This window comes from Hypanus sabinus, chromosome 1, assembly GCF_030144855.1.
Source record: "Hypanus sabinus isolate sHypSab1 chromosome 1, sHypSab1.hap1, whole genome shotgun sequence".
NCBI lineage: Eukaryota > Metazoa > Chordata > Chondrichthyes > Myliobatiformes > Dasyatidae > Hypanus > Hypanus sabinus.
Window position 1 is genome coordinate 204,049,218 of NC_082706.1, and position 25,560 is coordinate 204,074,777.

Genomic DNA, 25,560 nt, shown 5'->3' on the forward strand with positions numbered 1-25,560 from the left:
TCTACAAGCCCCTCCAGTACCTTCACATATTTATCTACTTTCCACTTAATACTTCCCTGTTAAATCTGTGGCCAGCTCTGCAGCGGGCCCTGCTTCTTCTACTCATCGTCACCTGACTGGAGAGAAAGGTTGTCCTCTCGTTGCCTTGGTACTTTTGCCAAATAGCTTAACTGCACTGCCCTGTAAACACTTCAAACCACTGTTATAATGTTATTTACATTGTAAATACGCCGGTATTTATGTAGTTATTCATATTTTATTCCATATCTGTACTTTACCGTCTTATTTTCTTATTGGAATAAAAGGGGATAACTACGCTCACTTGCCCCATCATTGAAACGTTTCTACAAATAATGAACTCACTTTCAGGGGGAAGGGTTAGATTAATCTTAGAGTAGGTTAAAGGTCAGCACAGCATCATGGGATGAAGGGCCTGTACTGTGCTGTACTGTTCTGTGTTCTAAGCTCTATAATTAAAGCACAGCATTCACTACCTCTATTGCTTTACTCACCTGCTCTTGTTGCATCGGTGGTCACAGTGCAACTCTGACTGAGATTTATTGCAATTTATTTTGTGCATTCCTTATAATAGCTTCAAGGTACCTCAGCAGTTCTGAAGATGTCATTGCCTACAAGAAACCACAGCAAACTACAAACATTAGAAAACAAAATAAAAAATACATATTTAAAATGTTAATAAGATTGAAAGAATGCAGAGAATATTTATAAGGATGTTGCCATGACTTGAGGACTTGAAGTATAGGGAAAGGTTGAATAGGTTAGGACTTTGTTCCCTGGAGCGTAGGAGAATGAGGGGCGAATCGATAAAGGTATACAAAATTATGAGGGGTATAGATGCAAGCAGGCTTTTACCACTGAAGTTGGGCGAGCCTAGAACTAGAGGTCATGGGTTAAGGGTGAAAGGTTTAATGTTTAAAAGGAACATGAGGAGGAACTTCTTTGCCCAGAGGGTGGAGCGAGTGTGGAACAAGCGGCCAGTGGAAGTGGCGGATGTGGGTTTGATTTCAAAATTTAAGAGTAATTTGGATAGGTACATGGATCAGGGCATTAAGGAGGACAATGGTCCGGGTGCAGGCCGATGGGACGAGGCAGATTAACAGTTTGGCATGGATTAGATGGCCCAAAAGGCCTGTGTCTGTGCTGTACTGCTCTATGATTCTAGTAATAAAAAAATTGAAGATGTGAATATTCACTATTAAGTCTTAAAACATCAAGCAATGCCTCGTATTGCTGGCAGAGTTAACCTTACTTTCCAAAGCTTTGCCTGGTAGGTTTCACAAAAGGCAAATCAAAGTCAAAGTAAATTTATGCTAAAAGTACACACTATATTTGTTACCTTCTATTACCCCAAGATTCATTTTCTTGCAGGCAGTTACAGGAATAGAGAAAGTACAGAGGAGATGTTACCTGGGTTTCAGCACCCAAGTTACAGAGAAAGCTTGAACAAGTTAGGTCTTTATTCTTTGCAGCATAGAATGTTGAGGGGGGACTTGATAGAGGTATTTAAAATTATGAGGGGGATAGATAGAGTTGACGTGGATAGGTTTTTTCCATTGAGAATAGGGGAGATTCAAACAAGAGGACATGAGACATGAGAGTTAAGAGGCAAAAGTTTAAGGGTAACACGAGGCGGAACTTCTTTACTCAGAGAGTGGTAGCTGTGTGGAACGAGCTTCCAGTAGAAGTGGTAGAGGCAGGTTCGTATTTAAAGTAAAATTGGATAGGTATATGGACAGGAAAGGAATGGAAAGGGCTGAGTGCAGGTCGGTGGGACTAGGTGAGAGTAAGCATTCGGCACGGACTAGAAGGGCTGAAATGGCCTGTTTCCATGCTGTAATTGTTATATGGTTATATGCCATATGGTTAATATAAAGGTATACAATAGAATTCATGAAAAACTATTCATGAAGATTGACAAACCACCAATGTGCTAAACAAGGCAAATTGTGGAAATAATTGATAGATGGACAGATAAATAGATAGACAGATAATAGGTAGATAGATACAGACTGTATATAGATAGATAGACAGATTACTAGATAGATAAACTAAAGAAATAATACTGATAGTATGAGCTTTAGAGTCCTTGAAAGTTAGTCTCTAGATTGTGGAATAAATTAAGCATTGAGTGAGTGAAGGAACACTGAGTTTCTCCAGTATTTTATGTGTTGCTCAGGTATTTATAAGCTGGAGAGGATCAGCAGTAGTCCCTAGTTCCAAAAACGTCCCACAAGGAGACACATTCTTCCCTTTTCATAGCAACAGAAACGTATACACTCAGTGGCCACTTTATTAAGTACACTTGGACTCAGTTTGTTAATGCAAGTATCTAATCAGCAACTCAATGCATTAAAGTATGCAGACATGGTCAAGAGGTTAAGACCAAACATCAGAATGGGGATGAAATGTGATCCAAGTGACTTTGACCCTGGAACAGTTGTTAATACCAGAGGGGATGGTTTGAATATCAAAACTGCTGGGATTTTCATGCACAATAGTCTCTCAAGTTTACAGAGAACAATACAAAAACAAATAAAAACATTCAGTCAGCAGCAGTTCTGTGGGCGAAAATGCCTTGTTAGTGAGAGAAGTCAGAGGGGAATGGCCAGACTGACAGGAAAGCGACAGTAATTCAAATAACCAAGTGTTATAACAGTGAAATGCAGAACAGCATCTCTGAATGCACAACATGCCAAACGTTGAAGTGAATGGGCTACAGCAGCAGAAGATCATGAACATACACTCATTGCTAAATGTTTAGGTCAGGACAAGCACCCACTGCATGTATAATGGGAAACGGGGAAGTGGCAGAAAAATTAAATGTTGCACCTGTCTTCACAAAACAGGTAAATGTGAAGTCACAGCAAGCAGTTAAAAAGGCAGTAGGTCTTTTGACATTCATAGCAAGGAGCATTGAGTAGAGAAGGGAAGGTATCTTGCTACAATTATACAGGGCCATTGTTTAAACACGTGGGTGTATTGTGTGCAGTTTTGATCCCCTTTCCACAGAGAGGATACGCAAAGCAGCCTCTCAGGGAACACAATACTAAAACATTAAAATGTCCCCAGTAACTCCCTCACCACCATCCAGGGACCTATACAGCCCTGGCAAGTTAGGCAGAGATTCGTGTCTGATATGTTTTGCAACTCCAAAATATAAAATTAATTGAAAGGAAAAGACAGAAAGTCCACTTTGTTTTTACTTTAAATAAGGTGCGACATGGTGACATGTTGAAGTATGCTATGAATATACTTTCACTTATGAGTGAGGTCGACCATGATGTTGCGTCCTTGCTGTCTACATGATACACAAACCAGGGCAGTACAACATGGAGAGCAAGCTGTTGCCCATGTAACACACACAAAATGCTGGTGGAACACAGCAGGCCAGGCAGCATCTATAAGGACGAGCACTGACAGTGCTTCTCCTTATAGATGCTGCCTGGCCTGCTGTGTTCCACCAGCATCTTGCGTGTGTTGTTTGAATTTCCAGCATCCGCAGATTTCCTTGTGTTTGTTGCCCATGTAGCAAGCTCCACTTCTCCACGCATCTGATGAACCCAAAGGAATGGCAGAGACCAATACAGCTTGGCACCAGCGGCATTGCAGGAATTGCCAGACCTTGAACTCAATGTAGGACAGCTTTAGGGCTTCGGATCTGGAATTCCCCTTGGGGTTTACTCCCGAAACCTTCTCCACAAGCGGGTACAGCCACAAGGCAGTGGAGGTTTGAGATCCGAGTTTTCCTTCTCCGAGATGAGCTGCCAACCATGGCTGATGAGCCCCATCTGCCCAAAGCAACTGGCTTTAATGTGCCAGTAACCCGCCTTTGTCCCTTCTCCTGTCGGTAAAAATGGCTCCCCCAGGCTTAGTAGCCAAGCAACATGTGAAGGGCAGGAGCTGGACAGAGGCTATTTGAGGTGCACACTGCTGGGTGCATTTAATAGGTAGTAGGAGTTTGTCCCCATTACCACCCATGCCTGAAACAACCTTAAGTAACCGATAATGGATTATTTAAACAACAAAGAATGCTTAATCGAACAATTTTATTTAAATATTACTGAAATATTAAATACACAGCAATATCTATCTGTTGTGAGAAATCAGGTTCGATAATTGGGGACAGATGACACTAACTATCGGTAAGTAGGTTGACTATTTACCTACAGGACAAGACAAACACTAAATATTCAGTAAACCATTCAAGTTCCACTCAGTTACAAATATTCAACTAAACTGAGTGCTGAGAGGAGCAGGGCAAGACAGATACTAAACACAAATACTTATCTGAAGTGTGCACCCGAGCCCTCTTTACTGTAGCACACCTCCAGTATATACTTTTTTCCACAGCAATGCAACCCCTAGCCCATGGTTTCTGTGCCGCTGCTGTGGCATCACCAGCTAAACGGTAGCTTGTGGGAGGAGCTGCAGTGGTCCTTCTATGGGTCAGTCCCTGCTTCCTCCAAGGGAGCGGCTTTCAATGAGCAGGTAAGTTTGAAGTTTGCTGCAACATTCCCCTCCTGTATCCCACTCCATCTGCCCATCACCAAAACGTTCTTCCCACAGGGTCCCTTCCCTCCCCCGGTTCCCACTTTCATGCCCCACCTGCCTTATTTGGTTGCTCCTTTCTTTCCTAGCGCTGCCACCTCCCAGCCTCTGTCACTATACCCACTCTCCCCACCCCGTCTGCTTATCACATCCCTTACCTGTTATCTCTCTCCCTGGCCAACTCTTGCTCTGTGTCGTCCCCTCCCCTCTTCACACTGGCTATTTCCCCTCTGCTCTTTCAGTCTCTATCAGAATGGTCAACTGTCCATTTCTCCTTGTCAATGCTGCTTCTCTGTGGAGTTTCCCCAACAGTACACTTTATTTTAACCAAGGTTTCTCTGTTCTACAACAAGACCCAAGCCCCTGTCATTTACTGTGTATGTTCTGCCCTGGTTTAACTTCCCAAAATGCATCACAGAGTCATAGAAAAATACAGCATAGCTATTGGCCTTTCAGCCCATCTAGTTCATGCTGCACCATTTAGACAGCCCGATCCCATCAACCTGCACCGGCACCATCGCCCTCCATACCCCTACCATCCATGTACCTATCCAAACTTCTCTTAAACATTGAAATCAAGCTCATATGCACCATTTGTAACACGAGGGGGAATTTCTTTACTCAGAGAGTGGTAGCTGTGTGGAATGAGCTTCCAGTAGAAGTGGTAGAGGCAGGTTCGGTATTGTCATTTAAAGTAAAATTGGATAAGTGTATAGACGGATTTATTTGCGGATGACACCAAGCTGGGCGGTGGTGTTAGCTGTGAGGAGGATGCCAAGAGGATGCAGGGTGACTTGGATAGGGTAGGTGAGTGGGCAAATTAATGGCAGATGCAATTTAATGTGGATAAATGTGAGGTTATCCACTTTGGTTGCAAGAACAGGAAAACAGATTATTATCTGAACGGTGGCCGATTAGGAAAAGGGGAGGTGCAATGAGACCTGGGTGTCATTGTACACCAGTCATTGAAGGTGGGCATGCGGGTACAGCAGGCGGTGAAAAGGCAAATGGTATGTTGGCATTCATAGCAAAAGGATTTGAGTACAGGAGCAGGGAGGTTCTACTGCAGTTGTACAAGGACTTGGTGAGACCGCACCTAGAGTATTGTGTGCAGTTTTGGTCCCCTAATCTGAGGAAAGACATTCTTACCATAGAAGGAGTACAAAGAAAGTTCACCAGATTGATTCCTGGGATGGCAGGACTTTCATACAAAGAAAGACTGGATTGACTAGGCTTATACTCACTGGAATTTAGAAGACTTGGGGGGGGGGGGGATCTTATTGAAACGTATAAAATTCTAAAGGGATTAGACAGGCTAGATGCAGGAAGATTGTTTCCAATGTTGGGGAAGTCCAGAACGAGGGGTCACAGTTTAAGGATAAAGGGGAAGCCGTTTAGGACCGAGATGAGGAAAAACTTCTTTACACAGAGAGTGGTGGATCTGTGGAACTCTCTGCCACAGGAAACAGTTGAGGCCGGTTCATTGGCTATAGTTAAGAGGAAGTTAGATATGGCCCTTGTGGCTAAAGGGATCGGGGGGTATGGAGAGAAAGCAGGTACAGGGTTCTGAGTTGGATGATCAGCCATGATCATACTGAATGGCGGTGCAGGCTCAAAGGGCTGAATGGCCTACTCCTGCAACTATTTTCTATGTTTCTATGGACAGGAAAGGAATGGAGGGTTATGGGCTGAGTGAGGGTCAGTGGGACTAGGTGAGTAAGCATTTGGCATGGACTAGAAGGGCCGAGATGGCCTGTTTCCGTGCTGTAATTGTTATATGGTTATATTTGTGCAGGCAGCTCGTTCCACACTCACATCATCCTCTGAGTGAAGACATTTTCCCTCATGCGCCCCTTAAACTTTTCACCATTCACCCTTAACCTATGACCCCTGGTCATAGTCCCATACCCCCCCCCCCCCCAGCATGAGTGGAAAAAGCCTGCTTGCATTTACCCTATTTACATCCCTCATAATTTTGTGGATGATTGGCAGGTGGGTGATCTGTTGGTTGTTTTGTTTGTAAGAGGAAGGTTGGGTGTTCGGTGCTACTGTCACATTCTGTGAGTAAAGAGGTCAGGGATCGTTGATTGTTATTGCGGGTGTTTTTTTTTGCTGTGGGTGAGGGGGGATTTTTTTAGTCTGTGAGTATTGTTCCTTTTCTTTTTTGTATGGGGGGGAGTTGATGTCTTTCTTTCATCAACACCCATGGCTTTCTTGTATTTAATGGCTACCTGGAGAAGACAAATCTCACCAGAGTTATACTTTGACAATAAAATGAACCTTTGAACTTCTACTCTCCAAGGAATAAAGTCCTAACCTACTCAATCTTTCCATATCATTTGGCAATTCCCTGTGTAAAATTCCATCTACTTTTCCCATTGATCTGGATCCTTAAGAAAACTTTCTTCATGGTCCACTACACCTCCAATTTTGGTGTCATATGCAGAATTACCAAACATACCCCCTACATTTTGAATACAGACCACTTACGTTGCAAGGGTACTCGAGTATAAAATAATGATCTTGATGATATTGTTCAGAGTTCAAAGTAAAATTTTATTATCAGAGTACGTACATACATGTCACCACATACAACCCTGAGATTAATTTTCCTGTGGGCATACTCAGTAAATCTATAGAGTGGTAACTATAACAGGTCAATAAAAGATACAGAAGACAACAAACCATGAATTAACAAGATAAAGAGTCATTAAGGTGGTTGCGTTATTGGTTGTGGGAGTATCTCAGTGGATGGACAAGTGAGTGTAGTTATCTCCTTTTGATGGTTGAGGAGTACTAACTGTTCTTGAAAGTGCTGGTGTGAGTCCTGAGGCTCCTGTACCTTCCACCTGATGGCAGCAGCGAGAAGAGAGAATGGCAGGGTGGCAGGGATCTCTGATGATGGACGCCGCTTTCTGACGTCAGTGTTTCATGTAGATGTGCTCAGTGGTTGGGAGAGTTTGCCCGTGATGTAGCAGTGTTATTTGTCTTGTATTTTCTTGTCGTTTGACTTTCCTATGCTTGCTTGTATTTATTTATTTATTCATTTTTACTTAGCAGTGCCGTGTGGAGTCGGCCCTTCTGGCCCTATGAACCATGCCGCCCCAGCAACCCCACAACCCCAATTAACCGGAACCTAAACACGGACAATTTACCATGACTGGTTTACTTACCCAGTACGTCGGTAAACCGGAGAGCCCAGGGAAAATCCACGCATTCCACGGAGAGGACAGAGATTCCTTACAGAACGGCACCAGAATTGAACTCTGAACTCTGGAATGCTCCGAGCTGTAATAGATCCGTTCAGTTTTGGTTGCCTCAGTATAGGAAGTTTTAGAGAGAGTGCAGAGGAGACTTGCCAAGATGCCACCTGAATTAGAGACCATGTCTTATGAGGATAGTTTGAGCTAGCTAGGGCTTTTCTCTTTGAAGTGCAGGAGGATTGGAGGTGACGTGATTGGGGTATACAAGCTGATTATGGTTGTTATAGCCAGGGGTGGTAATCGGGGCAAGCTCCCACTACCTATTAAATGCTCCCGATGGTGTGTGTCTCAAATAGCCTCTGACAACAAATTCCTGGAACTCACATGTGGCTTAGCTACTAAGCCCAGTGGAACTGTTTCTACTGACAGGACAAGGGACGAAGGCACATTGCTGCTGCCTTAAATCCCGTTGCTTTGGGCAAATGGGGCTCGTCAGCCATGGTTGGGAAAGGAAAACTCTCTCAAACCTCTGCTTCCTTGTGATTACACCCATTCATGGGAAGGCGTTGGGAGTAAAATCCGAGGGAAAAATCTGGTGCTGGAGTCCCCAAGGCAGTCCTACATTGAGTTCAACACTGAATGGCAACTCCTGCGATACTGCTGGTGCCAAGCTGTATTAGTCTCTGCCATTCCTTTGGATCCAGCAGATGCATGGAGAGGGGGAGCTTGCTCTCCATGTTTAACTGCCCAGGCTTGCCCATCCAGACAGCTAGGAGGCAACGTCCATGGTTGACCCTGAGCAATGGAGCCCTGCATAAGACGATTAGAGGCAGAGATCAGATGTACAGCCTGAGACCTTTTTTCCGGGGCAGAAATGGTTAATACAAGTGGGCAAAGTTTTAAGGTGATGGGGGAAAAGTATAGTGAGGATGTCAGAGGTAGATTATTTTACACAAGGGGACAGTGGGTACATGGAACTGGCTGCCAGGGTGGCATGTGGGGCATTTAAAAAAATCTTGAGATAGGCACGTGGATGATAGAAAACTGGAAGGCGAAGTGGAAGGGAAGAGTTAGGTTGATCTTACAGTAGGTGTAAGAGTCAGCACAACGTCATGGGCCGAAAGGCTTCTACCGAGTTGTAGAATTCTATGTTCTATTTTCCACTGTACTGTGCAAAGGTTTTAGTCACACACACACACACACACACATATATATATATATATAATGTAGCCAGGGAGCCTAAGACTTTTGCACAGTACTGTATTCATCATCGTGGAGCAGAGAGCGGGTTCGTAAATCTGGAGAGCTGCGGGCGATCATTACAAAATGTCTCTCTGGTGCATCCCACACCCTTCCCCTTTTCCCAAACAGGACTCCCCTCTCCCTGCCCCCTTCCCAACCTCAGCCCACAATAGAGACCCATATCAGGATCAGGATTATTACCACGCATGTCATGAAGTTTGTTTTTTCAGCAGCAGTACAGTGCAATGCATGAAATTACTACAGTACTATGCAAAAGTCTTAAAGTCTTAGGCACACTGGGTGTGTGTGTGTGTGTGTGTGTGTGTGTGTGTGTGTGTGTGTGTGTGTGTGTGTGTGTGTGTGTGTGTGTGTGTGTGTGTGTGTAACACTTTTGCACAGTACTGTATGTACTAAATAGTAAGTGAGGACTGAAATAAGAAGATTTTTCTTCACTCAGGGGCAGTAAGTCTTCAGGTTTCAGTGGAGACTGCTTTTTCGAAGCACAGACCAATGGGTTTCTGGGCATTTAGGGACTGAAACATAAAAGTGAGGATGTGATGTTGAGGCTTCATCAGTTGGAGCACTCGGAGCAGTTTTGTGTCCCTTATCTAAGGAAAGGAGGTGCTGACACTGCAGAGGGTTCATAGCAGGTTCATGAAAATGATTCCAGGATCGAAAGGCTTGTCATATGAGGAGCGTTTGATGGCTCTGTGCCCGTACTCACTGGAATTCAGAAGAATGACGGGTGACCTCATTGAAACCGATCGAATGGTGAAAGGCCTCGATAGGGTGGATGTGGAGAGTCTAAGATGAGGAGGCACAGCCTCCTTTTAGAACAGAGATGAGGAGGAATTTCTTTAGCCAGGAAATGGTGAATCTGCAGAACTTGTTGCCACAGGAAGCTGTGGAGCCCCAGTCATTAGGTACAGTTAAGACAGAGGTTGATAGATTCTTGATTGGTCAGGGCATGAAGGGATACAGGGAGAAGGCAGGAGATTGGGACTGAGAGGGAAAATGGATCAGCCATGATGAAATGGTGGAGCAGACTCGATGGGTCAAATCTGCTCCTATATCTTATGGAAAAACATAAATATAAATGATTGTATCTAGGTACAGTACCTAAATACTCAAATAGCACACAAAAAACAACAGAAGGAACGCAGACTCTCTGCTTCATAGATCCTGCCTGATCTGCTGAGCTCCTCCAAAATTTTCTGTGCGTTGATCCAGATTTCCAGCATTTGCAGAATCTGTCTCCACGCGGTATACAATGCGTGAAAAGTTCCACTTATGTACATTCGCAAATGCTTGTGCCTCCACAAACAAGCATACAGAGAATCAGAATCAGGTTTATTATCACCAACATACATCGTGAAAACTGTGGTTTTGTGGCAGCAGTACAGTACATATAAATTACTATGTTACAATAAAAAGTCATACAGAAAGAATTCCCTCATCCTCTATTTCCCCCCTCGGCCTCTTACCTGTTCTCACCTGCCCATCACTCCTCCCCCCTCCCCTCTCCCACCTTTTTTATTCTGGCTTCTAACCCTTCCTTTCCAGTCCGGATGAAGGGCCTCGGCCTGAAACACCGACTGTTTATTCATTTCCATAGATGCTGCCCGACTCTCTGAGTTCCTCCAGCATTGGGCCGTTCAGAAATCAGAGGCCGAAAGACGGACCTTTCATTTCGAAGCGTTCTGTAATTGCTGGGGAGGGAGAGCTATCCGCGAACACCGACATTACCGGCCCACATCCCTTGCCCATTGGAGGTCAAAGGGCGCGGGAACTTTGATATCATTGGACGTGTTTCCGTCAGGTTGAAGTAGGAGGAAGACTATTGGGAGCCCCTGGTGCATTGATACAATAGCGCACAGTAGTATACACACATCCACGTGGCGTCTTACGGGCAAAAGAGGTTAATGCGCAAATAGAAACGCCAAGCACTCGGAAACACCGCTCTGCTTTTCTCCCATTAGCGATGGTGGGGTTCCACTCAACCCTGAACGTGAAAGCTGTTACCACACTCGGCAAAATTACGGGATCACACAGCGCCAACAAAACCATTCGATTCATAAAACGCAGATTAACAGTTCAGTTTTTTAAAAACTGAAGATTACAAGGAAAATACTATGAGCAAAGGCAGAATAGCGATTGCCAGTATTTCACGTACACTCTGTAAAACAAAAATTTTGCAGATTCGGGACACCTTCCGGCATTTGATGTGTCAGTTGTTCCGACAGGCATTGAACCCGAGCGGGCCGTGGCAGTGGGACCGGGTGGGTATTAGACTGAAGAACGCTGAGTTGGACTAGCGCTTTGTACCATTTGGTCTCTATTAAGTTGCATTCTGTAAAAAGATTACAGACACATGGAGCGAGGAGAGAGAAAGAATGGGAAGCGAGAGGCAAAAAGAGGGGAGAAATAGGCGTCCGGGGGAGGGAGACTCAATTTCAAGTTCAGTTTTATAGGCATTCAACATACACTTGTATATAGCTAAGCGAAACATCGTTCCTCTGGGACCAAGGTGCAAAACCCAGTATATATGTCACATAAAATAGAATTAACATAATAATATTCATAGATGATAAACTATCCTGTATCTCTACAAGTTGACATAAAATGCATTTAAGACATATAGTTAAATCTGCTACCGGCACTGTCATAAATAATGTGTACTGGGTGTTCAGAAGTCTCACACCCCGGGGAGAGAAGCTGTTACCCAGCCCGGACAGTTCTAGTACTTATACTGCCGTACCTTCTGTCGAACTGTAGGAGGTCACGGGAAATCGAGTGATGGGACATTCCAAGCAGGATTCTGTCAAAGTCTGACTCACGGTTAATCCATTACAGCACGATGACATAAGAGGGGTTAACGTCGGATTTACGCATCGGTCATATTCCTCCGAAATCCTATCCTAACCCGCTCCGCAGACCCAAAGCAAAAAAAAACGTCGCCGTGAGACTGATCGGCCGGGTCGGTTTTGTGCACAGGCAACCTCAAAAGGAATGTTTACTGCAGCCGTTGTTTATTTTTCACCCAGGCTGATGATCTCTTTTGAACTTGGAAAATAAAATAAAAGACAAATAAACTTTGTGTGTGTGTCCCCCCCACCCCGGTTCCCCCCCCCCCCCCCCCCCCAGAATGCGGCGGCTCCGTTCACTGAGAACCGGCAATTCTTGAAGCGGCCGCTAATAACATGTTTGGTAGCGGGTTGAGATGAGATTCCGAGTCTGTCGGATAGTACCTCGCCGAGAATGCCCCGGGCAGGGCAACTTGCTTGCCAGCGACGTCCACATTCTGATCTCTTCTGTGCAGTTAAAAGCGCAGATTTGGACACTGATGAATATTAACTGACAATGCACACGCAAGCTCCCATGTTTAAAGAAGGATCCGTTTGTTTTTAGTCACACCAGCTCCATCAAAACCAACTCTCTTCGCGCGTCTCATTCTTTTGACGCAGATTCTGTTTTCGTCCTAAATATAGAGCCAAGTGCCAAACTTAGCGGGGTTTCTGTGAGTTTTTACACTATAATCCCCCCCAAGTGCGTTTATTTCGCTGGATTTTGTACATCTGTGTTTCTAGAGAGGAGGATAGCTTTGTGGACAGAGTCGTTCGTGACCATAAAGAATTCCTTTAATTGTTCCACGGTTAACTGTTAAAAAGGTCTATTTTGCTTGGAGTCTACAGTCCGTATAACGGCGAAAACAAAGTTTTCTGAGGCAGGGAGTGAGCCTGCCGCCGGTCTCAAAGCTGAGGCATTTGGTCAGCAGTTTTGTTTCCTTCCATGCTAAAACATCTCTGAAATCCACGCTTCCAAGTCGCCCAAAGGGTTAAGTAGCTGTAAAAAAAAAGACGCCGAAGGTCGCATTCGAAAGTCTGCAGCCTCCGCCCACTCCTGCTCCACCCTCCCTTTGCCGGTTATCCTGCCCTCATTATAGTTTCTGAATTGTAAAGACCTCCATTGTACCCCCACCGCTGCACAGTCATCTGTTCCGGTCTGACACTCATGCCCATGAGCTCAGAGCCCCGCGGACCCAAAAGTGCGAAAAGGTCTCTTGTCAGAAGCAGTTCAGAAGAGAGAGTGAAGAGCTCACAGCGACTGCGAACTGTCGAGCTGTTCCGCTCTGGAAGAGAGAGCGAGAGAGATATAAAGAGAGAGAGATAGAGGAGAGAGAAAGAGAGAGAGAGAGAGAGACAGAGAGAGAGAGGGCAGAGAGCAGGGAGAGAGAGAAAGAAGACGCTTGAGTCGAAGTCGGGACAATTATATTTATTGAGCCAACTCTCGTCTCCCAAGACATCAAGCCACTTCCCCGGGACTTCCAGCAAGAACCTGAAGAATTTACTGCATATACGAAACTTCAGATAAACTTTGATTTTATTTATTAAATTTTGTATCTCTCTCCAGCCTAGACCCTTGCCGGTGTTTGAAGATGTCATTTTACCTGCTCGGTGGATTTTTTCTGCTGTTCGGTGGATTTTGGGCGCGGGCTTCGCCCACCTTACCTGTGGAGGACGCGCGAGTATCCGACTGTCCGGCGTGCGCGATGCCCCGGCTGCAGGCGCACTCAGCCGGCGCTGACAGTCAGCTGGTGGAGGCCGTGAAAAGGCACATATTGAATATGCTGCATCTCAAGAGCAGGCCCAATATCACCCAGCCGGTCCCCAAAGCCGCACTTTTCAGCGCCCTGAAGAAGCTGCACGTTGGGCGGGTACGAGAGGACGGCCGAGTGGAAATCGAGGAGCATCCGTCCGGCTTGTCAGCGCTGAACGAACCCGAACAGGCTTCGGAGATCATCAGCTTCGCTGAAGCAGGTTAGATCCATGGCGTCACGGCGCGTTTTTATTCGGATTTAATAAATAACGTTTGCAATTGAATTGAAGGGATCGCTGAGTAGTGAAGTGTGTGTATGTGGCACAGATATCATCTGTTAAAAAACGGCAGTTAAAACTCGAAAGCTGAAGCCCATTGGGTATACACGAGAGATTCTGCAGATGCCGGAAATCCACAGCAACACACACACACACACACACACACACACACACACACACACACACACAGACACACAGACACACACACACAGACACACACACACACACACACACACACACACACACACACACACACAGACACACACACACAGACACACACACACACACACACACACACACACACACACACACACACACACACACACACACACACTGCTGGAGGAACTCAGCAGGTCAGGCAGCATCTATGGAGAGGGATAAACAGTCGACTATTTCGAGCCGCGACCGTTCATCGGGGTTCTGTCTCGGCGCGAAACGTCAGCTTATGCATTCCTCTCCTGGACATGCTGCCTGACCTCCCGGGGTCCTTCAGCATTTCCCGGTCACTGGGTTAGCACGCTTCGGGCGGCGAGGGAACGCAGCCGGCCGGGAGGGTGCAGAGATGGATCAAGCAGGAAGAGTCTAATCTTCGAATAGCTTTTCCCGAGTGGCTGACAGTTTCCACGGGCGGGGTTGCTCTGTCACCGCGGGAGCATAAAGCAAAGATTGCACCTGGACCCAGGACGGAATGTGAGTGAAGCCAATGTTTCCAACAAAGCTGCTTCTATACGTACCGTGGAGCATATGGGATCAATGGTAAAATAAATGTTTCTGATTGGCCAGGGGTGACGGTAAAGGTAGATACATACACCAGGTACGTTAAAAAAAAAACTAGACAAGCGCGAGGGTGGATTGAAAAATGTAGGGTTGTGTAGGAGGAACGGGTTAGTTTGATAAGAGCATACGACATAGGAAGAGTTCGGCCCATCGAGCCTGCTCTGCATTCCGAAACAACACGCACAAAATGCTGGAGGAACTCAGCAGGTCAGGCAGCATCTGTGGAAAAAGAGTACACCGCCGGCATTTTTGGGTCGAAACCCTTCTTCAGTCCGGAAGAGGGGTCTCGGCCCGAAACGTCGACTGTTCACTCTTTTCCACAGATGCTGCCTGACCTGCTGAGTTCCTCCAGCATTTTGTGCGTGTTGTTTCGGATTTCCAGCATCTGCAGACTTTCCCGTGTTTGCTCCGCATTCCATCATGGCTAATTTATTATCCCTCTCAACCCCACTCTTCTTGCCTTCTCCCCGTGACCTTTGCCACCCTGGCTCATCAACAACCTCAGCTTTCAATGTCAGCCAAATGACTTGTTCTCCACAGCCGTCTGTGGCAGTGAGTTCCACATTCTGGCTGAAGAAATTCCTCTTTATCTCTGTGCCAAAGGTACGGCCCTCTATTGTGAGGCAGCGCCCTCTGGTCCTAGGCTGCCCTACTAGAGAAAACATCCTCGCCACGTCCACTCTATCTGGGCCTCTCAGGTTTCAATGTGGACTTCGTCTTGGGGCGGGCTGGCATAACATCGTAGATTGAAATGCCGTAATGTTCTGGGTTCGATGTTTTATGATTGCCACTGTCTAACTGGTTGATGTCATGCCCCTCCTCTACCCACCCCGCTCCCCCCCCCTCCCCCCGGTCTTCAGGTCCGTCTCCGGACGTTTTGCACTTTCACATTGCCAAGGAGGAGGACAGCGAGCTGACTCTGGTGGACCAAGCCAATGTGTGGCTGTACCTGAAGCTCTCAAACAAGTCCAGCCGAAGCAGGAATAAGGTGAGCATTCGGCTGTACCGAGGAGACGACAGCGTCCCCTTCGTCGAGAAGCAGGTGGATGTCAAAGTTAGCGGCTGGCAGACGCTGCCGGTGTCGAGGGCGGTGCAGGAGGCGCTGAGCACGCCGCAGAGGTCCCTGCTCCTGACGGTTGCCTGCGCGCAGTGCAGGGAAGCCGGTGCCTCCCCCGTGCTGCTGGAGGCAGCGGGGAAGGACGAGTCGTTCCGCCCCTTCCTGATGCTCCTGCTGCGGGAATCGGACGCTCACACGCACCGAATCCGCAAACGGGGTCTGGAGTGCGAAGGCAAGTCCAACATCTGCTGCAGGAAGCGTTTCTATGTGAACTTCCGAGACATCGGCTGGAGCGACTGGATCATAGCGCCTGCCGGCTACTATGGGAACTACTGCGAGGGAGAGTGCCCGAGCCACATCGCCGGCACCTCAGGCTCGTCTCTCTCCTTCCACTCGGCCGTCATCAATCATTACAGGATCAGGGGCTACAGCCCCTTTAACAATATCAAATCCTGTTGTGTCCCTACCAAACTCAGGGCAATGTCCATGCTCTATTACGATGACGGACATAACATTGTGAAAAAGGACATCCAGAACATGATCGTGGAGGAATGCGGCTGTTCGTAAACCCTTAGAGATCCCCACACCCCACATCCTCAAAGAGGGAGCCCTGTACAAGCTTCAGCACACTCAGACTCACACACACACGCACACACACTCACACTCACACTCACACACGCACACACACTCACACTCACACACACACACACACACGAATACAGACGGAAGAAACATTCACTTGCTACACTCTCTAGATTTAGGACGTAACTCTGCCGTGGAACCTCCCCGCAGCCTTAAGATCAACTCAGACCTTTAAAGATGCCGCCAGGCCTGCTGAGTTCCTTCAGCATTGTGTGTGTGTTGCTCAGACTTTTAAACACACGAGCTTCTGCAGGTGCTGGAGATCCAGAGTAAAACACACACACACACACACACACACACACACACACAAAATCCTGGAGGAACTCAGCAGATCAAGGAGCGGTGGGGGGTGGGGGGACTGTTGACGTTTCGGGTCCGAACCCTTCAGCCGAAACGTCCAGTGAGATCTCTGAGCCCGCGGAGAGGTTCCACGTAGCCACCGACTTGAACCCATCCATCTAGACCAGATCGCAGATGACCATCACCGCCAGTAAACTGTGACGGACTTACACACACACACACACACACACACACACACACACACACACACACACACACACACGCACACACTAGCTTTCCTTGCATTTATTTTACCGTGACATCCAATGGCACTTTCCCCAGACAAAAATGCACACGATCCTTTCGTTGTGAACACAGGGTCGAGAGTTTTTACACGGAGGTGCACTGCCTTTTGTTTGCAAAACTGCCTACACACGTGTAAGATGCCTAAGTCCAGAACTATGCAATCTTTTTAAAAATGGTTATGGATGGTTTACGTGAAAGGAGACGCGTGTTTCCACTGGAAGTTATCATTGTTGAGGGAAACTTGAAAGAAACGCGTTCTCCTCGCTTGTGGGCCAAACATTTTTTTTAAACTTTGTGACTACGATTTGCACTAAAACGACATTTGCCTGTCTAACCGTATTTATACAGACGAGTTTGAAAGAACAGGGGACTGCACTCCAGTTAACTAGAGTTTCTGTGAAATTCTGTATCGGCGGATGAACATATACCAAAGAGATTTGTGTAAATGTTATTGTGATTTCTACAAGGATAATATTTTTTAAAAATCTAAAAAAAAGGTATATACACACACAGCACCTGTAGACGAACAAGGCTCCGGTATCAGGGTTTGGATGAAACACTCTATACGTTTGATCCATCGGCATGTAGACATCTGGATGTCTGGGCGCTCCTAACATCTGACTAGCAGACCCCCAGGTGTAGTTTGCACACTGAAAGCGATTAGCAAAAAGCACTTCCCGCAGTCAGCGCTTATTCGTATTTAAGAACGTTGAATCAGCGTATTTGAGAAAGAAAAGAAATCCGAACTTTAGCTTAAAAATAGTAGGCATATTTTTTATAACGACATCGCCTTAGGGCGATCAAAAAGTGTTAAATAAACATATTGTTTTAATGTTTCACGTGAAATATTGCGAAGATGATTCACCATAATCTGCCCGTTTGACTAGGCGAAAGACGCGTGATTTCCTGTCATCGGGGTGCGCGGTAGAGTAGCGGTTGGCGTAGCACCATTACAGTGCCAGGCGCCCGGGTTCAATTCCTACCGCCGGCTGGGTGCCGCGGTTTCCTCCCATAATCCAAGGATCACGTGGGTGTAATTGGGCTCGTTGGCCCGAAATGGCGTATTTCTAAGGAAATCTTCCCCGGAATCCAGTTAATCTGTCCAGTTCAAATTATTTATTTAATGATGCCATTCTCCCCGACAATGTGGATTTCCTATATCACCAAACACTGCCTGTTGTCTCGGGACTCTGGCGAGGATTCCTCGCATCAGAAACTCGGGGGCTGGCAGGAAGGTGGTTTATTGCCAACGACTGAATGGGGCCAGACTGAAGTCCAATTTGTGAAGATTAGACATTCGGGAATAACCTCCAACGCGGGTGGCGAATACAGCCACGTCTTTTAATGACACTTGGGCCGTGAGAGTAGAGATTCCACGTAACTTTTCTGACTCGCTGCTGATTGTCCCCTTGTCAGTAGAAATCAAGCCTATGGCGTTAAGCACCAAAAAAAAAGTCTTTTTATGTTTTTTTAAAATTGTGGACTAGATGTATTTTACACATCACTGTACAGTGCGAGATAATGTACATATATGATTTCAATCTGCGAACTTTTTATTGCCTTAATAAGTTCCATTGTTGGTCTGGGCAAGTGTGTGTGTATGCGTGTTTTTAATTGGAATTAGGCCATAAGACATAGCAGGCCATTCGGCCTATCGAGTCTGTCCCGCTATTCCATCATGGCTGACTTATTCTCCCTCTCAACCCCATTCCCCCACTTTCTCCCCGTAACCTTTAAGGCCCTGACTAATCAATAACCTACCAACCTTCGTTTTAAATATTTCCAATTACTAAATTGGCCTCCGCAGACGAAGTAAATCTGAACCGATTGAATAGATCATGAATGGAAATGGTATACAAGGCCTGTCGCACCCTTTTCAGGTGGCTATCAATTTGTTTTCATTCGGGTTCAGTGAACATTCGAGTGTTTATTGAAATTTGCCTTTGTCACCCCCTTCAGACCGCGCATTCTGGTTCATAACCAGCAAAGAATACAAAGGTAAAGCCCCACCCCAACACAATCCCCTCAACGGGTATTTGTCATCATTATGTACAGAGTAATGATGACATCATTTGTATTTGTCATCTACTCACAGATGCCAGTAGACTTGTTGGAATCGCTACACTTCTGGGTTGTGTCTAGTCTCACTAAGCTAGGTTCATGGACTGAGCTCACAGTGTCTCTGAGCAACGCTCAGATAGTCACATGCATCACAGAAAAATGGAGTGGGTTAAAATGTTGGCACAACTTTGCGAGATGATGAGGCTGTACTGTGCTTGTAACGCTCTGTGTTCTAACACAAAGGTGCTTGAGGAACTCAGTAAGTCGGGCAGCCTCTGTGGAGGAAATGAACTGTGAAAGTTTGGGGCCCAGAACTTTCATCCGTATTGGAAAGGAAGGGGGTAGAAGCCAGATCAAGAGGAGTCCTCTCCTATCAGATTACTTCTTGGCCAGCCCTTCATCCCTCCTATCACCTCCCAGTTTCTTACTTCATACCAGTTCTCCCACCCCTCCACCCTGTCACCTTCCCCCCTCTGTCTAATCCATCACCTGCCAGCTTCTACTCGTCTCCCTCCACCTTATTCTGGCTTCTTCCCCACTTCCTTTCCAGTCCTACTGAAGGGCTTCAGCCTAAAACATTGACTGTTCATTTCCCTCAATCCATGGTGCCTGACCCGCTCAGTTCCTCCAGCATTTTAGGTATGTTGCTCTGGATTTCCAGCATCTGCTTTTCCTGTGTTTGTGCACAATATCTTTGGCCAAGGTTGTGGTTACTGCATGGAAAGTGGGCTTGTGTGCCTTTAGGAGAAGCAAATATCTTTTCTGACAAAGATTGACTCTTTAGTACAGACGGACTATTGTAGGAAGGAGGTGTTGTCATTGGAATGCCAAACTGAAGTCCATTTGGCGAGAGTGTAGAAGATTCCAAAGCCTAACTAATTCAGGCAAGAATTCTCAAATCCTATCAATACTTAACAACCTGAATAGAAAAATGGAATAAATTGTGGTATCCTGCTGTGTAAACGGGTTGGGATGATCTTTTGTTGTATCAGCAGTCACCTTATTTCCCAATACCAACATGTAGGATATTCATGAAAGGTGTCATGAAACTGCAAACATTTATTTAGACTTAGGAGCAGAATTCGAGTTTGCTTCATCTTTCCATCATGGCTGATTTATTATCCCTCTCAAGCCCATTCTCCAATCTTCTCCCTAATGCCTGATTACCCAAGAACCTATCAGCCTCTGCTTTAAAAAATACCCGGTGACTTGGCTTCAATAGCCATCTGTGGCAATGAATTCCAGAGATTCACCTCCTTCTGGCTGAGGAAATTCCTCTTCATCTCTGTTCTAAAGGGACACCCTATTCTGAGGCTATGCCCTCTGATCCTAGATCCCCCCTCCCCCACTATAGGAAACATCCTCTCCACAAAGAATTTTAAAATGTAGGTTGTGCCGAGATTCATATGAAAGGGAGAGAGGTTTGCAAAGAGAAGTCCAAGGCTCTGGGGATAGCCTGTTGAAGCTACAGAAAAGAGAACTGGGTGCTCAGCTTTCTCAGTGTTGTGTTGCCAAAGGTTACAGAGAAAAAGATGTTTGAGGCTGCTAGGTGATGTGTGAAATATGAGAAGAATTTTCAAATCAAAACTTTGCTTTGATCCTGCGGGGATCACATTAGCTTTCCTAAATGTCATCGCAGTGTCACTCAACTAATCTATTTGCAGATTATACAGCCACAAAATTTATCCCAGTAATTCTGTGGCCAGTAAACAAACCTTCCTGTCAGCTTCTGCATGCAATTCTGACACATTTTTTATTGAGAGACAGAACTATGAAGATTACAGACAATTGTACAGATTGTGTTATCAGAAGAAAGGGGGGGGGGGAAATCTCATTGAAACCAATCGAATGGTAAAAGACCTCGATAGAGTGGATGTGGAGAGGATGTTTCCTGTGGCAGGGGAGTCTAAGACCAGAGGGCACAGTCTCAGAATGGAGGGACGTACTTTTAGAATAGAGATGAGAAGGAATTTCTTTACCCAGAGAGTGGTGAATCTGTGGATTTCATTGCCACAGGCGACTGTGGAGTTCAAAGTCATTGGGTATACTTAAACAGAGGTTGATAGGTTCTTGATTTGTCAGGGCATGAAGGGAAACAGCGAGAAGGCAGGAGAGTGGGCTGAGAGGGAATTGAATCAGCCATGATGAAAAAGCAGAACAGACCTGATGGGCCAAATGGCCTAATTCTGCTCCTATGTCTTATGGTCTTATGGTGTTATGGGGCAGGCATGACATACGTATATAATTTTATTGTGAAGGACTGCAGTTTTAGTGACCTTTAATTATCTACCAATAAGTCTATGCAGTTTTAAAAAAGTTATAACTTTCCTTGTAAAATTGCAATGTTACGTCTTTTTCACAACAAAGACCTAAATGCTGCATCTTCTAATACTCCGGCGAGTGAAACGAGAGTTCCTGTTTACCTCTGAGTGTCTAACTGCAACTTTTTGCTCTTCTGAAAATGCATGCTTAATTTGAAAAGCAGATAGAATTGACAGTAAATGTTTTTGTTTTATTTTGATCTGACTTGCACCTTATCTAGACCAACAATCCCAAATTGTCTTTCCCATTTTGTTCATCTGCAACTTAATGCTTCAAAACAATGTTCGGTAGGCTAATATGATTTCAAAAGTAAAATTAATTTATGGACTTGTGTAAACAGTATAATTTGATCATTTGATATTTATTGTACATCAGTAAATAAATGTTTATTTTTAAGTTGCATAAGGGATATTACCATATGTTGCAAAATAATGGATGCTGTTCATGGAATAAAGTTATCAGCATTGAAAAACTGGCTTAAGTAATTTCTCAGTGAAACCAGTATGCTTCAACACCTATTAATAAACAAATGTAGAGCTAAATCAGATGTAATGATACTAATTGAATAATTAAGTTGGATCTTTGTAATAGGTTTTCTACCAAATAGAGGTCCCTTCCATTTCATTATGTTTACATGTTTGGACCTGATTCACTTAACCCGCTGGGATGGGACATGTTTAAAGCCTGTGGGAATTGCATTCATAAGATCAAGGCCATTCGTCCCATTGAGATTGCTGTGCCATTCAATCATGGCTTATTTATTATGCCTCTCAACCCTATCCTCCTGTTTTCCCACTGTAGCCTACGAGGCCCTTAATACTCAAAGAACCTATCAACTTTCACTTTAAATATATCCAATGACTTGATCTCCACCACCATCTATGGCAAAGAATTCCACAGGTTTGCCCCCCTCTGGCTAAATAAATTCCTCCTCATCTTTGTTCTAAAGTGATGTCTGAGGCTATGCCCTCTGGTCCTAGACTCCTCCACTCTGACTAGGAAAGATCCACTCCACTCCACTCTGTCTAGGCCTTTCAATATGCGGTTCTGCTCCCCCCCACCAACTCATTCTTTTAAACTCCAGTGAGTACAGGCCCAGAGCCATGAAATGCTCTTCATACATTAACCCTTTCATTCTTGGGATTGTTCTCGTGAGATTCCTCTGGACCACCTCCAATGCCAGCACATCCTTCCTTGAAAAAGTGGCCCAGAAGCATGGAGCCATAATACTGAAGGAACAAGCTCGTTAACGAGCTGTTTATCTGCTCAAGGTTGGGGCTTTGCTCTGATGCCTAGGACAACATTTATCCATAATACAAAAGCAATTAAACTAATTAAATAACCATTATATTGTTCTTGAGGTACATTGCCGTGAGAAAATTGGCTGCTTTCCTTCTTCTTTACAGTGGTGATGTAAAGTATACTATAAATAAAGTATTTTTGACTTGTTGAAGAAAGTCACCACATCCGTTCACCGCATTACTTGAAGACACAAAACAAAATGCTTTTTGAGGATTGCAAATGGAGGCTATGTAGGCCTTGGGCCATCACCAGTACTCAGTACAGGTATCATCAGAAAATCCAAATCAAAGTTTAACATTCAAAGAAAAAGGACACTTATTATCAGAGTACATGTATGTCACCAAGTCCTATCCTGACATTCATGTTCTTGCAGGCATTTGCAGTAAAAAAAGAAATACAATAGAATCAATGAAAAAGAATCAGGTTTATTATCACTAACATATGTCATAAAACTTGTGTTTTTTTGACAGCATTACAGTCACAGGCATAAAAGTTACCAAAAGCTATAAAATAATTTTTTTAAAAAGCAAGAATGTTTTAATGAGGCAGTGTTCATAGGTTAAACAGAAGAGATTCTGCAGATGCTGGAATCATGTGAAAAATGCTGGAGTAACCCAACAGGGCAAGAGGCATCTATAGAGTCGAGGCTTTGGACTGGAAAGGAAGGGGCAGAAACCAGAATATGAAGTTTGGGGGGGGGGCGGTGAGGGGGAGGAGTACAAACTAGCAGGTGATAGGTGAGACCAGGTGAGGATGAAGATGGGTGGGTGGGGGAAGGAGGATGAAATAAGAAGCCGGGAGATGATATGGTTGAAGAGGTATGTGAGGACCTTCCTTTTGAAGTCTACATTTAGGAGAATGAAGACTGTTCTCTACAGTTAAAATATGAGGTCAGACTACATAAAGCTAAGGATGTGGTGCCAGGGATCACTTGACTGAAGTTTCCAGTCTGAAAGGGCACTTGGAGGAATAGTGAAGGAAACAGTTCCTGTTTGTCAGGATGAATAGAACTAGATGTTATATGTAGGCAAAAAAGGCAAGTTGGGAATCTGTTTTCTGAAAGTTTGGCACTAAGCACTGCCAGGTCCTCGTTAGTGAAAGGCTCCCCCTGAAATTTGAATAACTGTTGACTATCGTCATGTTGTTACAAAGATAGGTGGAGGGGCAGATTGGGAGAATGGGCATAGAAGAGGCAGATGGAATATATTGCAGGGAAGTGTAGGGTCATGCACCGTGGTAGAAAGAATAAAGGCACAGACTATTTTCTAAACAGGGAGGAATTTCAGAATTGAGAAGTTCATAGGGACTTGGGAGTCCTTGTGTGAGATTCCCTAAAGGTTTACTTGCAGGTCGGGTCAGTGGTGAGGAAGGCAAATGCAATGTTAGCATTCATTTTGAGGGGACTAGAATATAAAAGCAAGGGCGTAATTCTATGGCTCCTTAAGGGTTTGCTCAGACTGCACTTAGAGGATAGTGAGTTGTTGTGGCCCTTTACCTAAGAAATGATGTGCTGGCATTGCAGAGAGTCCGGGTGAGCTTCATGAAGCTGACCTCAGGACTGAAAGTGTTGATGTACGAGGTGTGCTTGATGGCTCCGGGCCTGTAGTTGCTGGAGTTTAGAAGAATAAGGGGGGATCTCATTGAAACCTATCGATTATTGAAAGGTCCAGATAGAATGGATGTGTGGAGGATGTTTCCTATAGTGGGGGAGTCTAGGACCAGAGGGCACAGATAGAGTGGATGTGGAGAGGATGTTCCCCATAGTGGGGGAGTCTGGGACCAGAGGACACAGATAGAGTGGATGTGGAGAGGATGTTTCCTATAGTGGGGGAGTCTAGGACCAGAGGGCACGGCCTCAGAATAGAAGGACGTCCCTTTAGAATCAGAGGGAGGTGAATCTGTGAAATTCATTGCCACAGTCAACTGTTAAGACCAAGTCATTTGGTGTATTTAAAGTAGAGGTTGTTAGGTTTTTCATTTGTAAGGGCGTCAAAGATTATAGAGTCATAGAGTCACAGGAAAGTACAGGACAGAAACAAGACTTTTGGCCCATCCAGTTTATGCTGAAACATTTAAACTGCCTACTTCCATTGACCTGCACCGGGATCATAGCCCTCCATACCCCTATCATCCATGTACCTACCCAAACTTCTCTTAAACATTGAAATCGAGCTTGCATGCACCACTTGTACTGGCAGCTCATTCCACACTCTCACCAGCCTCTGAATGAAGAAGTTTCCCCTCATATTCCCCTTAAACTTTTCACCTTTTACTCTTAACCCATGATTTCTTGTTCTAGTCTCACCCAACCTCAGTGGAAAAAGCCTGCTTGCATCTTCCCTCATAATTTTGTATACCTCTATCAAATCTTCTCTCATTCTATTTTCCAAGGTCCTTACCTATTCAATCTTTCCATATAACTCAGGTCCTCCAGACCCGGTAACATTCCTGTAATTTCTCTCAGTACTCTTTCTATTTACATCTTTCCTATAAGTAGGTGACCAAAACTCCAAACTAGGCCTCATCAATGCCTTATACAACATCCAATCTCCTGTACCCAATACTTTGATTTATGAATGACAAAGTGCTAAAAGCTTACTTTATGATCCTATTTACCTGTGACACCACTGTCAATGAATTATGGACTTGTATTCCCAGATCCCTTTGATCTACCACACTCCTCAGTGCCCTACTATTCACTGTGCAAGACCCACCCTGGTGGGCCCTACTGAAGTGCAACACATCACACTTGTCTGCATTAAATTACAGGGAGAAGGCAGGTGAATGGGTTTAAGAGGGATAATAAATCAGCCATGATGAAATGGTGGAGAAGGCTCAATGGGCCAAATGGTCTAATTCTGCTCCTATGTCTTATGGTCTAAATGATGCTTGTTTGGAAGACCACAACCACATCCCAGCTGTTCAT

General features: G+C 45.1%; 1 protein-coding gene across 1 annotated transcript; it reads left to right on the forward strand.

Moving 5' to 3' along the window:
- The first annotated feature begins 13,107 nt into the window (after nucleotides 1–13,107).
- inhbab (inhibin subunit beta Ab) lies at nucleotides 13,108–21,798 on the forward strand. Its single transcript, XM_059984459.1, has 2 exons — nucleotides 13,108–13,831; nucleotides 15,526–21,798. The coding sequence occupies exons 1-2, from the start codon at nucleotides 13,450–13,452 to the stop codon at nucleotides 16,287–16,289; spliced, it is 1,146 nt and encodes a 381-aa protein (XP_059840442.1). The 5' UTR covers nucleotides 13,108–13,449; the 3' UTR covers nucleotides 16,290–21,798.
- The last annotated feature ends 3,762 nt before the right edge of the window (nucleotides 21,799–25,560 follow it).